Source organism: Sabethes cyaneus, chromosome 2 (assembly GCF_943734655.1).
Source record: "Sabethes cyaneus chromosome 2, idSabCyanKW18_F2, whole genome shotgun sequence".
In the NCBI taxonomy this organism is placed as follows: Eukaryota; Metazoa; Arthropoda; class Insecta; order Diptera; family Culicidae; genus Sabethes; species Sabethes cyaneus.
This window is the reverse complement of record NC_071354.1, coordinates 116,431,781-116,445,775: the sequence shown is the minus strand read 5'-3', so window position 1 is coordinate 116,445,775 and position 13,995 is coordinate 116,431,781. Positions and strand designations below refer to the sequence as shown.

The 13,995-nt window shown below is 36.2% G+C and overlaps 1 protein-coding gene across 1 annotated transcript in view; it reads right to left on the bottom strand.

The window, feature by feature from the left end:
- The window catches only part of LOC128737853 (serine/threonine-protein phosphatase alpha-2 isoform), a 236,713-nt gene that overhangs the window by 82,510 nt on the left and 140,208 nt on the right, over positions 1-13,995 (bottom strand). The window contains exon 4 of the mRNA XM_053832587.1: positions 3,533-3,818. Coding sequence (XP_053688562.1) covers positions 3,533-3,818 — 286 coding nt within the window. The remainder of the gene's footprint in view (positions 1-3,532; positions 3,819-13,995) is intronic.

Sequence of the window (13,995 nt, the reverse complement as noted above, 5' to 3'; positions counted from 1 at the left end):
CGGGGCTTTTTATTATATTCTCAGTGTACTCCATATTGCCGCTAAAGGCAAATTCTGTTGTGTTAGTGCCTCTCGCACATCTCTTAATCAAGTGATCTTATATGGTCAAAGGCACCAAGCGTGCCGATAAAGTGTAGTCAAAGGGCAAATTATTGAATACTTATTTCAGGATACCTAAGAAAATACATTTTTGCAGTGTTTTTCTGGTGGTCGAAATTAAATCAAAACGAGTAACAAATTTTGCGTGACGAAAATCGCAATGGTGTAGTGTGCAACGGCGCGTCATAGCAGTAGTAAGTAGATGGCATGTTGTTTGACTTACGCACCAGTGCGAATTGTCCGTTCACCTAGAGATGGTTGCTCTGAATGGTAAGATTTCCTAAATAGGGGCAAGGATTATGAATTATCCCAGGATAGTAAGTATGTCTACCCCTCTAATTCACCAATTCAGGTAAATTATAACCTTTTCATATTCCGACGGGTACTCGTCATAAATAAAAATATGAATTGTAATTGCTCGTTAGCATTGTTTTCTGAACACCCCCACTTGAGTCACACAAGCGCATGCGCACTCAGTCTCATTAGGACTAGTAAAGAAAAACGGTTTCTTCGGCAACTTTATACCTACTACCGTGTCCCTTCTTAGTAGTGTGGCACGCTGTACATACAAGATAAATATGTGATTCTCTCGGGGCGACCTGCAGACTCAACTCTGCTGGAACCCCTCTGGATTAGTATGCATTTATCTATCGCTCTTTCTTGCCCCATCTGACAACGTGATCAGTCCAGTTGTGCGAAAGACATCGAACGAATGCTAGCGAACGGTTCGCTTGTATCGGACGGTGTCTGACGAACGGCTGGCAGCTTTGTTAGTGGGGGGAAGTGCTTCAATTGTTACTGCTGTCCCATTTCTCCACGGCGCGCGGCAATGAAACAATATTGCGTTCGAACTGAACAGAGAACGAAGAACGTGGATGTTCTAGTTCGATACGGTTCAATTCGTCCGCAAATGAAAAATGCGTGAATATGGCATTTACCGTGCAGGTAACTCCACTAGCAGCAGTGACAGTGCTCTTTCATCTTATCAGCTGATTGACTATATTAACAGACATATTAGGGGTGTTCGCGTGGCGCTTGCTGTGTTGCGTAAACGGTGTATTCCGTGTGTGCACTGCCGCTATTCGCATTAGAGTCCCAGTTTCTATGGAGTTGGAGCTGTTATGCGAGTAGCGGTAGTATATACATGCATACGCAACGTAGCGGGCGCTACGTGAATACCCCTATTCTGTTTGCCATGTCTTTCAGTGATTTTGGGGGAAGAAGTGTAAATGCTGCTCAGCGGTGGATATCAACCTTGTAACAAGGTGGCAAAATTTCTTTTGCAACACCTTAAGATAAATTTCAGTGTACTTGTCAGGTCACTGACCGGTCGCTGCATACTTAAGGTTCAAACATGCGTAATTGATTTGTGGGATTTCGAGGGCGGTTCTCGTGCTCGGAATATGGGGGGTGTTCGCGGAAAGTTATCATTTTGTTCTTTGCGTCTGTCAGAACACCATGATAAATTTTCGTGAACATATCTTTGGTTTTTGAGCGTGGAAACTGCTTTTGAAATTTCTTACATCTTAAATGGATCTTACATCTTAAATGAATCGAATTTCAGGAAACTGACATTGCGAGACATTTTGATGTTTCTTACCGAAACCGGTATTGAGCTAATAGGCTCTTGTTTATCAAGTGTATACCCCCCAGGGGGTGTACTATTGATAATATAACTACCAAGGATTACAGCACCCCCTCGGGGGTACAGTAATCACTAGGTATCTATGTGTTTTTGTGTTTGTAAAATTCTCTATCCACCCCTTCCTATTCCTTCCCGTCCGCATCAGGTAAATAATGACACTGGCAAGGTACAAATCTTCCACACGATTGTGAAGTACGTGCTGCTCGAGCCACAAATGCTGATACCTGATACCTGATTGATCAACACGACCTCGATTGGGGAAAGCAATGGCGAAAGGCACAAGCACTAATTGATTTGTTCTGGACACGATGGCTTAAGGAATATTTGCCAACCTTGATTCCTAAATAGAAGTGGACAGAGCAACGATGTGATTTAAATTCAGGTGATATTGTTTATATAACAGACATGCTTAACGAACGCGGAAGGTGGCCGATGGGTTTGATTGAACAGTGTTATCCGGGGCAAGATGATATAGTTAGAGTGGTTGATGTGAAGACATGCTCGGGGATCTATCGACGGCCAACTACCAAACTGAGAAAGATCCGTGTGGAAGGCAGTGAGCGACCGTGAAAAAAACCAGGGTCACACCGGGGGGAGTATGTATGGAGCAGACTACGACCCTGCACAAGGACTAACGAGCGCCGGAGAGTAGACGGGAGAGAAAAGTAAATAGTCATAACTGAAAGAAAAAGAGCTATAACGATATACGTACGTGACGCGAGTGAACGCGTTTTTGTTTCTAAGCATAGAATCTCAAATTAGAGAAAGCTTCTGTATGCTTCTTTCGAAAATGTTAGAAAATAGGGGTGAATGAGGCAAAGCGGGTTACTTCCCGTCATTTCCGCGCGTTGAGACCATCACCAATCGATTTCTCGTGATTTTTTTACATAAGGAAAGTTACTTTTTACCCCTTAAAAACAGCGGCAACAAAAAGTTTCGTTTTTCGGTCGATTTCGGTCGGGGTGTCTCAAACTACCATAGAAAGCATTGTGGATTTTCGGGTTTTCAGTCAGTTTAATATCGAAAACGGCTTTTTTATACTGCCTAAAGTTTCGGCCTTTGGTTTTGGCCTTTTTCAAATGTAATATGGTTACGTTTTCTTGTCTGGTCGTTGATTACCAACGAACGGAAGTTTAAATTTTAACGACTCCAAATGAATTAGTTTGGTGCTAAAATAATGTAGACACCTAAACCTTTTGACCACAGTGCACAACATACCATGGAAAAAAATCCATACAATAGAAAAAAATCCTGCCTCCAAAAACCCCCACGCGCTAAATTTGGTTCCATTTGCTTGGTTAACTCTAGAGTATGAGAGTTCCCTCCCCAGAGGAGGGGAGTGGTTTATTAGAACCACCACAGAAAAAATCCCTGCTCCAAAAATCCCCGTACACCAAATTTAGTTCCATCTGCCTGATTAGTTCTCGAAGAACGCTCAAATTTGTATTTAATTTGTATGGAAGCCCCCCTTCCAGACGGGGGAAAGATCTCTAACTATCATAGAAAAATCCTGCCTCAAAAAGCCTCATATACCAAATTTGGTTCCACTTGGTTAATTAGTTATCGAGTTACGCAGAAATTCGTGTTTCATTTATCTGAGACACCTCCAATCCCAGAGGGGGGAGGGGTCACGAACCATCATAAGAACCTTTCTCGGTCCCAAAAATCCCTGCATATACATTTTCACGTCTACCGGTTCAATAGTTTCCGATTTTATAAGAAACATACAGGCAGACAGACAGACAGAAATTCATTTGTATAGATATAGATTGAACAAATAAAACTTACATCAACTCCAAACGTGAAACTAACACCTCGATCGTTTTCGCCGTAACCGTTAGTATCCTTATCAGGGTCAGACCATAATAAGTCACACAATAAACCTTGGTCTGGCACGTCTGTTGGCCTCATAATACGCCGGATTTGCTCCATAGACTGCAGATCTGGACTTAGTCCGCCATGACAGCAAAATATTTTTTCATCAACAATTGCAGCTACTGGTAAACAATTGAAACAATCAGTGAAAGTCTTCCACATTTTAATGTTGTAGCGTCTCTTGCATTCGTCATAGAACCTAAAAAATACAAATTACAAATATATTTTTTATAATAGGAACACAACCCGATTAAACAAGTGGAACAAAGCTTTTGACACAGGTCTGTATAAAAAAAACCCCACAGGATTTTACTCCGATTTTTCATATTTTTTTATATTTTTATCTGATAAATTACATTTCTGTTTTCGTTTGCAGTACAGGATTAGAGGGACGATTAGAGCCCTCTGTCCAAGACTGAGCGGAGGAGTTAATGATAATGGCTGAAAGAGTCCATGCGGACCACACTAGCACCATAATGATTTGATGATAATGATAATGAGCGCCATAAGGATTATTAAGATGATAATGATGAGAGAGAAAAAATGATAGTGTGATATGACGATATCACTATTCTTTTCTATTTCCTTTCGTAGCTTTCTTTTAGCAGATTATTAGTCAACGGTTTTTTTTGTCGTTCTAACCACAAGCAAGCTAGCAGATGTTTCATTCTGAACATCTGTCATTTTTAAGCGCTTTTTGAGTAGGGTTAACGAAGCGCACGCGCTGTTTCCTTTTAGGGATGTAAAGCCATAAATTAAACCCATGCGCAAAAGCATAGGGGTTTAATTATAGTAGCAGTAGGGGAATAATATATATTCACCCCAATAGAATGTTTAGGCAACTAGGGCGGAACCCTAGTAGAAAACCGTTAGACCGTTAGATTAGAAATGTTACTAGGGGAGAACCCCTACAAAGAGGGCTACGAAAGGGACGCACAGTGGAAAATCAAATAAATAGACTGTCTTCCCGCCGGGACAGGGTTCAGTAATTCAAAAGTAGCCTTGGTTGCTACATGTAGCTAATATCACACGCCACAATTTGGTGGCAGCGGTGATTTCTTCTCTTCTTCAAGTTTTTCTCGTGATAAACCCGTACTCAAAGCCCAATCCAGTTTTTCTCGTGAAAAGGGTATACCGTGCAAGCACCATATTCAAAACAGTGCCTAATTCTGAACAGTTGCAAATTTTTCTTAAATATTGACAAAACTCTAGCTATTTAAACCATTTAAATAACTGGAAATAATCAGATGTAGTGATTAAATTGTTTAAATAGCTGGAATTTTGTCAATATTTATGAAAAATTTGCAACTGTTCAGAATTAGGCACTGTTTTGAATATGGTGCTTGCACGGTATATAAATAACCCTGAGAAAACCCGTGTTCAAAGACTAACACAGCAGCACCAGAAGATAAATCGTTCACATTATCAAGTAACTAAGAAGTAACAAGTGAGCGTGGTGCTGAGAACATTGAAGAAAAACTGCAAGTGCTACCCAGTATAGTGAATAAAGACCAGCCAACACCAGAAGTGCCAAACCGAGCGAAAGACGAGCAGATTCAGTGTGGTGGTTTTTACTAGTAGACGAGTGGTTTCCGTCGTACGAGTAGACGAGTGGTTTCCCTTGTACGAGTAGACGAGTAGTTTCCGTTGTACGAGTAGACGAGTGGTTTCCGTTGTACGAGTAGACGAGTGGTTTCCGTTGTACGAGTAGACGAGTGGTTTCCGTTGGACGAGTAGACGAGTGGTTTCCGTTGGACGAGTAGACGAGTGGTTTCCGTTGGACGAGTAGACGAGTGGTTTCCGTTGGACGAGTGGACGAGAGATTTCCATTGGACGGTTGGACGAGAGGTTTCCAACTTTTTGATCGAAAATATCATCAACCAGCTGGAGAAGGAAGGACGGTCGCGTAGACGAAGCTATCAATCCAAGTAAGATTAAAATAATTTAGTTGTACAACTGTGTGTAGACAAACTGTAATTTTTTTTGGCAAGGTAACTTTTATAAAGGTTAGGTTTTTTTCCCTATCCCTAATTGTTGTTAATGCCGCGTTTCTTGACTTTAAGAAGTCGAAACGTAGAAGTAGAAGCTGATAGCGAAGAAGAAGAAGAAGAAGAATTTTTATCACCAGACGAATCTCCCTCCCCAAGCCAAATTAATATGGCAAATTTCGATTCAAAGGAAGCTAGGGATGCGATTCCCAAGTTTTCAGGAAAAAAAATTTTGCGCAGTTCGTTGCAATATGCACCGACTTTTATAATGAATTCCAAGACGGGGCTGATCACAGCGGTCTAGTAAAAGTAATTAAGCAAAAGTTGAATAATGAGGCATTTACTCTGTGCCGAAATTGTACAACTTTTCGAGAAATAGAAACTGTTCTATTTAAAAAATATGGGGATGATACCCCTTTAAGTGTGTTGTTCACACAAGTGACAAATTTGAAACAGAAAGATTACGAAGACGCGAAGTCGTATGGCGATAGAGCGGTCTTTTTATACGAAAAAATGCTATTAATTTCGGAAGAGCTTTTGAAAAAATCTTCCTTAACAGTTAAAGATATTGAGCCAGTGGATTATATTTATTCAAAATTAATCCTCGAATACTTTATTAATGGTATCAAGATACCCGATGTCAGAAATATAGTTAAATCAAATAATTTTACTGAACTAGAGAAAGCAGCGGACTATGCCGTAGTGCTTGAATCTAGTTATAAAAATAGATGTAATTTAAATAATGTAGGCAATGGTCAGAATCAAGCTGGACCTAGCCGGGGGCAACATTTTGGTAGGCCCAAACCATCTAATAATGATAACAGGTATAACAAATATAGCCAATATAAGCCTGTAATTAAAACTGAACCAGTAGGTAATGTTCAAACTAGACCTATTTGCAATTTTTGTGGCATGATAGGGCATATTGAAAGAAACTGTCGCCACAAACAAAAATACCAAGTTAATATTTTGGAGTCAAAAAACTTGGAGGGCCCGAAGAAAATGGCACCAGACATTCAAGATTTAAATCTTTTGAATGTACTGAAAATATAATAATTCCTTTTGAAGAAAGAAGTTATACAAATAGGGCTTTGATTTTAATCCAAACTGATTTAAAATCATTGCCTTTATTATTTTTGTTAGATTCCGGTGCTGAAATCAGTATCATTAAAAAATTCAATGTCTGTAAAATAGATAGAAGAAATCTAGTTGAAGTTTCTGGTGTTACTTCTGATGCTGTGTTGACAATTGGTTCATCAGAAATAACATTTTTATTTGAAAATTTTCAAAGAAATTTTAATTTTCCGGTAGTTAATAATGATTTTCCAATTCCTTGTGATGGAATTTTAGGAAGTGATTTTTTTAGGGACTATCCCTGTATTATTGATTATAGGGATAAATGTTTTAAAATTTTTAAACAACCTAGTAATCCTTGTATTGACACAATGAAAGCTAGAAATATTATTAAAATACCACCTCGTATGGAATTCGTGGCACAAATATTCATTCCGACAAATGAAGAATTAATTTGTCACTCAAAACAATTTTTCAATAAACCTATATATATGGGCAATTGCCTCGTAAAACCGAGTAATAATTTTGTTTACGTTCCAATTTTTGACGGGACGCATGAAGAAGTTGAAATAAACCTTAATTCTATAGAGTTTGAACCTACATCTAATTATTCAATTTTGTCCTTAGAAAATAGTAGGGAAAGAAGGAACAAAATTTTGAAAGATGTAAATTTGGAAAATTTAAATTTTCAAGAAAAATCGTCAATCATTGATATTATTGATGAATATCAAGATGTGTTTTTTGTTGAAGATGATAAGTTGTCTTGCACTGATGCAACAACACACAAGATTAAGACATCGAGTAACAAACCTATCTTTACAAGACAGTATAGGTTACCGAAAGTTCATAAGGAAGTTGTTGATGGGGAAATTAAAAAAATGTTACAAGATGGTCTTATTAAAGAAAGTGATTCACCTTGGAATTCTCCACTACTTGTTGTTCCAAAGAAACCTGGTGCGAATGGTGAAAAAAATGGCGTGTGGTAATCGATTTTAGAAAAATTAATGACGTAACAATTAGTGATGCATATCCGTTACCATTGATTTCAGAGATATTGGATCAATTAGGAAAAGCTAGATATTTTTCAAATTTAGATTTGGTTAGTGGTTTTCATCAAATTAAAATGGATCCTCAAGATGCAGCCAAAACAGCTTTTTCTACACCATATGGACATTACGAATATTTATGTATGCCCTTTGGATTAAAAAATGCACCAGCTACTTTTCAACGTTTAATGAACACAGTTTTAACTGGTTTACAAGGCATTAAATGTTTTATATATATGGATGACATTGTTGTGTATGGAGATACTTTAGAATCACATAATTCAAAATTGTGCGAAATTTTAGAACGTCTCAGGGAGAATAATTTGAAACTCCAACCAAGTAAATGCAATTTCTTACGAAAAGAGACTATATTTTTAGGGCATAAAATAACTTCTAATGGTATAATGCCTGATGAAACTAAAATTTACGCAATACAAAATTTCCCTACGCCAAAGAATGCAAAGGAAGTTAAAATGTTTTTAGGAATACTTAGTTATTATCGCAAATTCATTCCAAATTTAGCGAATTTGGCAGAACCTATAAACAAATTATTACGAAAAAGAGAACGATTTGTTTGGAGTCAAAATTGTCAACGATCTTTCAATGAGTTGAAATCGTTGTTGACAAGCTCTCCTATTCTACAATATCCTGATTTCGCTAAAAAGTTTGTAATTACTACTGACGCTAGCAATGTTGCAATTGGTGCAGTTCTTTCAAATGAAGGAGTTAATTTACCTATCGCTTATGCTAGCCGGATTTTAAATCCAGCTGAACGGCGTTATTCTACCGTGGAAAGAGAATTACTTGCCATTGTGTGGGCAATCAAACATTTCAAACCGTATGTTTATGGACAAGAATTTATAGTTAATTCTGATCATAAACCCTTGGTATATCTCTTTAACATCTCAGAAGCATCAGATCGGTTGATGAGATGGCGTATATTATTAGAGGAATATGATTTCAAGGTGATGTACACACCTGGCAAAAGCAATGCCGTCGCAGACGCATTGAGTCGTATTCAATTGAGTAATTGTGATTCTGCTGATCAAATCACTGCTCAAATACATAATGAGATCAAATAGCACAAGGCAAATATTTCAAAAAGAATAAATGTGATCACTAGGCAACAAGCACAGACTTTAGCCAATATCACTAATGGTACCAACAATCCAAATAAGGATAAAAGTTCAATCAAGAGCGGAATAGCACGAGACTATGGAAGCTTTGAACTACTAGGGGATCCCAATATAAACAACAATACGCAGGATAAAGCCGACTGTAATAAAAACAGTATTCATGTGTATATTGTTCCAAAAATCCTTGATCAAAACATCGAGTATGATTTTGACAAGACGGAATATGAATCTCATAACATTCAGGATTATGGATTCATTCGAAATTCTAATAAACACTTTATAGTTAGCAAAACGCACTATAATCACAAAATTTGTTTATATGAATTATATAAGAATATACTTATATTCAAAAACGCTATAAGAGAACTTAATAATGTTTCAATAAACTTCTATTTCATTTTGTCATCCGGAGATAAAATAAATTGGAGGAAACTAAACACAATAACAGCACACATTTTCTCAGATAAGAATTGCAAATTATGGTTTTGTAATTATTCTTTAACTAAGTTAGAATCCATCACGGATATCGAAACAGTTCCCACTGAGTTTCATAAGAGTCCGATAGGAGGACATGAAGGTTTGGAACGTACCTTTAAACGAATCGCTGAGCGATATTATTGGAAAAACATGAGACACGATATAAAAGAGTTTATTAATAGATGCGATGAATGTCAAAAAAATAAAATTCAAAGGAAAAATAGGATACCTTTAAAAATAACTTCTACTTCGACGAAACCGTTCGAAAAAATTTTTTTAGACATTGTTGGTCCATTACCAGAAACAAAAAATGGCAATAACTACATTTTAACCATTCAGGACGATCTAACGAAATTATTCATTGCCAAAGCCATTCCTAAAGCTACAGCAGAAATGACTTGTAAAGCCTTTTTAGAAAGTGCAATTTGTACATATGGAGTACCTAAAGAATTAGTTACCGATAGAGGAACTAACTTTGTCAGCAAATTATTTCAAACTCTTTGCAAGTTATTGCACGTAAAGCAAATACAAACTACAGCATATCATCCTCAAAGCAACGGAGCCCTTGAGCGATGTCACCGTACTTTAAAAGAGTATATCAGATCATATGTTTGCAGCAATCTTGATGATTGGGATGAATATATTCATTGTTTTGCATTTACCTACAATACAACTGAACATTCGTCAACTGGATTTTCTCCTCACGAATTAATGTTTGGATACAAAGCCGAGTTGCCGACATCAATTTGTTCAGCATACAAGGAAAATTCAAATTATTACACATATTTAAAAGATTTGAGATATAACTTAGAGGTTATTCAAAAATCTGCTAGAGCTAACTTACTTGCTACAAAGAATACAAGAAAGGAAAAATATGATCAAAAAACAAATGACTGGTTACCAATGTGGGGTGATCTAGTATTATTAGAAAATATTGCTACTGGAACTGGTAGGAAATTACAGGGATTATATAGTGGTCCACATGAAGTAATAGCTATCAATTCTCCACAAACTTGTACAGTATTATTAAAAAATACTAATAAAAAGATTGTCGTGCATAACGATCGTCTCAAACGATATTATGAATAAATTGTAATTTTTGTCCTTTCATTCCTTCAACATTTTTTTTTAGAAAATGATTGTTCTGGAACTCTTCTGCTGATGACAGCGTATGCTTGCGCAGAACAGCCGGTGGAAAATGTTCCCATGTACGAACATGGTGTCGTATATGAGCGCATGAAAAATGTTCGCCTCAATTTAGGAAGTTGGACACTCCATACAAAATTCGACCTAAAGGATTTAAGAACTGAGGTAGGATCTTTAGAGTCATTGTCGACTATATTAAAGACAGCATGTGATAAACTACATGCTGACCATAATTTGAATTGTGAGATAATAACCAAAGGGTTATATAAATCAGTTAGCAATTTATTAGACGGTAAAAATATAATTTATTCCATCTGCGACCTTAGATCAAAAAGAGGTGCGATTGATGCTATAGGAAATTTAGAGAGTTTTTTATTTGGGACAATGTCTAATACAGACAGAGAACGTATTGATAAAGACTTGTCAAATTTACGGAACAATGAGGACCAGTTATCTAAAATGATGGAGAAACAAACGGTGACTATTGATTCAATTTTTCAGGTAGCTAACCACACAATATCTAAGTTTGAAACCGAAATTTTCAACTTTTCAGCCATGGTTAATATGTATAACTAGAGGACCCGGCGCGTGTTGCTGCGCCATTCTAAAAAGGGAGTAGATGCATAATGCTGAAGGTAATTGTAATCTTGCAACCAACAGCTTTTTTTTGACAAGCCAAGATATTCCTAAATCATACCGCAAATTTCTGAGACCACGTAGCAACTAATAATGTAAAGTATATACTGGACACTATCACTTATTGTTCTTACAAAATAAAATTTTATTTTGTAAGAACAATAAGTGATAGTGTCCAGTATATACTTTACATTATTAGTTCAATAGTTCTTATGTTGCACGAAAGTGCTACGAAAGTGAAACCACGTAGCAATTTTAGTTTTATTACTAACCCTTAATATAGCGAGGCTGTCAAAATCGCAATAAATATCAGTGAAGTTCGTTTGAAAACAGTTGAAAACTGGTCAGAAACCATAGACTTAGAGTAATCTCAACATTTTTTTTCTTTATATTTACATTTCAACAATGTATTTTTTCTTCAATTTGGTTTTTAAAATAATTATTACCTTTTCTCACAATTTTGTTCCAAATTTATTCTATCTTTTCGTATGGACGGAATCATCTAGTTTTTGGTGGTATTGTTATTGAGTAATGTTTTATGAAAGAATCTAAAATTTCTTGAACTCGATTACTTTTTGAATTATGCAAAAATTTCTGTTTGATTTGTATGAGAGCCACCCCCCTCCCCCTTCCAGAAGGGGAAGGGGTCACAAACTATCGTAGAAAACAAACTTGCGTCCAAAAACCCCCATATGCCACATTCGGTTCCATTTGCTTGATAAACAGTCGAGGTATGCAGAAATTTGTGTTTCATTTGTATGAGATCCCCTCCTTCCAGAGGGGAGAGGGGTCTTAATCCGCCTTAAAAAAAATCCTGTCTCTAGAAACCCTCACATGTTAAATTTGGTTCCATTTGCTTGATTAACAGTGTAAAAGGGGCGGGATCTCAATCCACCATAGAAAAAAATCCTGCCTCTAGAAAGCCCCACATGTCTAATTTGGTGCCATTTGCTTAATTAACAGTCGGTTTATGCAGAAATTTTTGTTTCATTTGTATGGGAGCGCCCCCTTCTAAAAGGGGAGGGGTCTCAAATCACCACAGAAAAAAATCCTGTCTCTAGAAAGTCCCACATGTCAAATTTGGTGCCATTTGCTTGTTTAACAGTCGAGTTATGCAGAAATTTGTGTTTCATTTGTATGGGAGCCCCCCCTTCTAGAGGGGGAGGGGTATCAAATCATGCTAACAACATTCCTCACATAAGACGTAATGCGTATGCCAAGTTTCATCGAAATCCGTCGAGCGGTTTGCGAGTCTATACCGTTTCCTTCGTTTCTCTCCGCTCGCTGCTCAACACTTTCAGCTCTTCTCTTAATCCTCTACGTTCTGTTTCCCTTGTTTATTTACCAAGATTAGTCCTTTTTGGTGGCATAGATTTAAAATGTTATGTTAAGTTTTGTAAAATACAGACAATGCTGCAAAAGCTTTGATTTTAGGTTTGTAAAATTCAACAAATTAATTGGTGTTGACATGAGATTGCTTTGATGTTTTTGATTTTTCGACAGTAGTGAATGTATGCGATTGAAATGAAGTTTGTTCCATATGCAGTATTTTCGAAATTTTGAAAACTTCCACATACAAAAATTGAACAAAACCATGCTAACAACATTCCTCACATCATACGCAATGTATATGCCAAGTTTCATCAAAATCCGTCGAGCGGTTTGCGAGTCTATACCGGACACACGAACAGCATTTCATTTTTATATATATAGATGTCAAGGCTCAAGATGAAAACGTAAAAAATAAAGCTAGAGATCATTTATTTCAATTGGTTACTAAAAGTGAATTACTTATTACTGATGTGACAGAGAAAACCGATATATTTTTGTCACTGTTAACAACGGAAAATCGACCTTTGTCTTATAAATTATATAAACCAGCTAAATTTTTAAAAGATTTGAAAAAAATTCAAGAATTGTTACCGAAAGGATTTGAATTTCCAATTGATTTAACGATGAAAAATATTATGCAGTTTTATGCAATTTCTAAAGTCTCATCAAATCTTGATGGATGCACGGTTAATATTAATGTTAAAATTCCAATTACAAATAAGTTAATATACGAGGCTTATAAAGGTACTAGCGTACCAGTATTTAAATACAACAAATTATACGTTACAGCAATTGAAAATGATGTTGTTTTAAAACCATTCAATTCAAATGTTGGAATGATAATTTCTTACCCCGAATATATGAAATGTACTGAAATCCAAAGTATGAAAGTATGTCCTTCATTTCATGTTTTACAAAATCTTACACTAACGGACAACTGTAATGTAAGAACGTTTTTGAACAATTCAAAAGATGTTTGCATTTCACAACCATTGAATTTGAAACACCAACTATGGATACAGTTAAATGATCCAAATTCTTGGGTTTACGCTGTCCCAACAAAAACAAATTTAATTGTCATTTGCAATGACAAAAAGGTACAACGAGTTGAAATTAATATGGTAGGTCGTTTGAGAATTACGAAACCATGTTTAATTAAATCAGATGAAATTTTATTGCATTATTACCCACAAGAGCATTCTGATATTGAACTTGACATTAAAAAGATAGATTTTCAAGATCAGCCTAGGGAAATAAAAATACTTGATGATAAAATACCTGAAACTACTAAAAATAACATTTTTACCAAATTTAATAATAAAGAATTATTTGATGAAATGGTAAATTTGAAGAACATGAATGCTAATAAACTTCAACTTTTGAACGTAGAAGTAGAAAAGCACTCCTTTTCAATTTGGAAGGCTATTGTTTTAACAATTGCCTTAATAATATTGATATATTTATGTTTTAAGATTTACAAATGCTTAAAAAATAAATTTGGGAAAGGGAAAGAGATCGTCGCTCTTCCAATTCAAGCATCA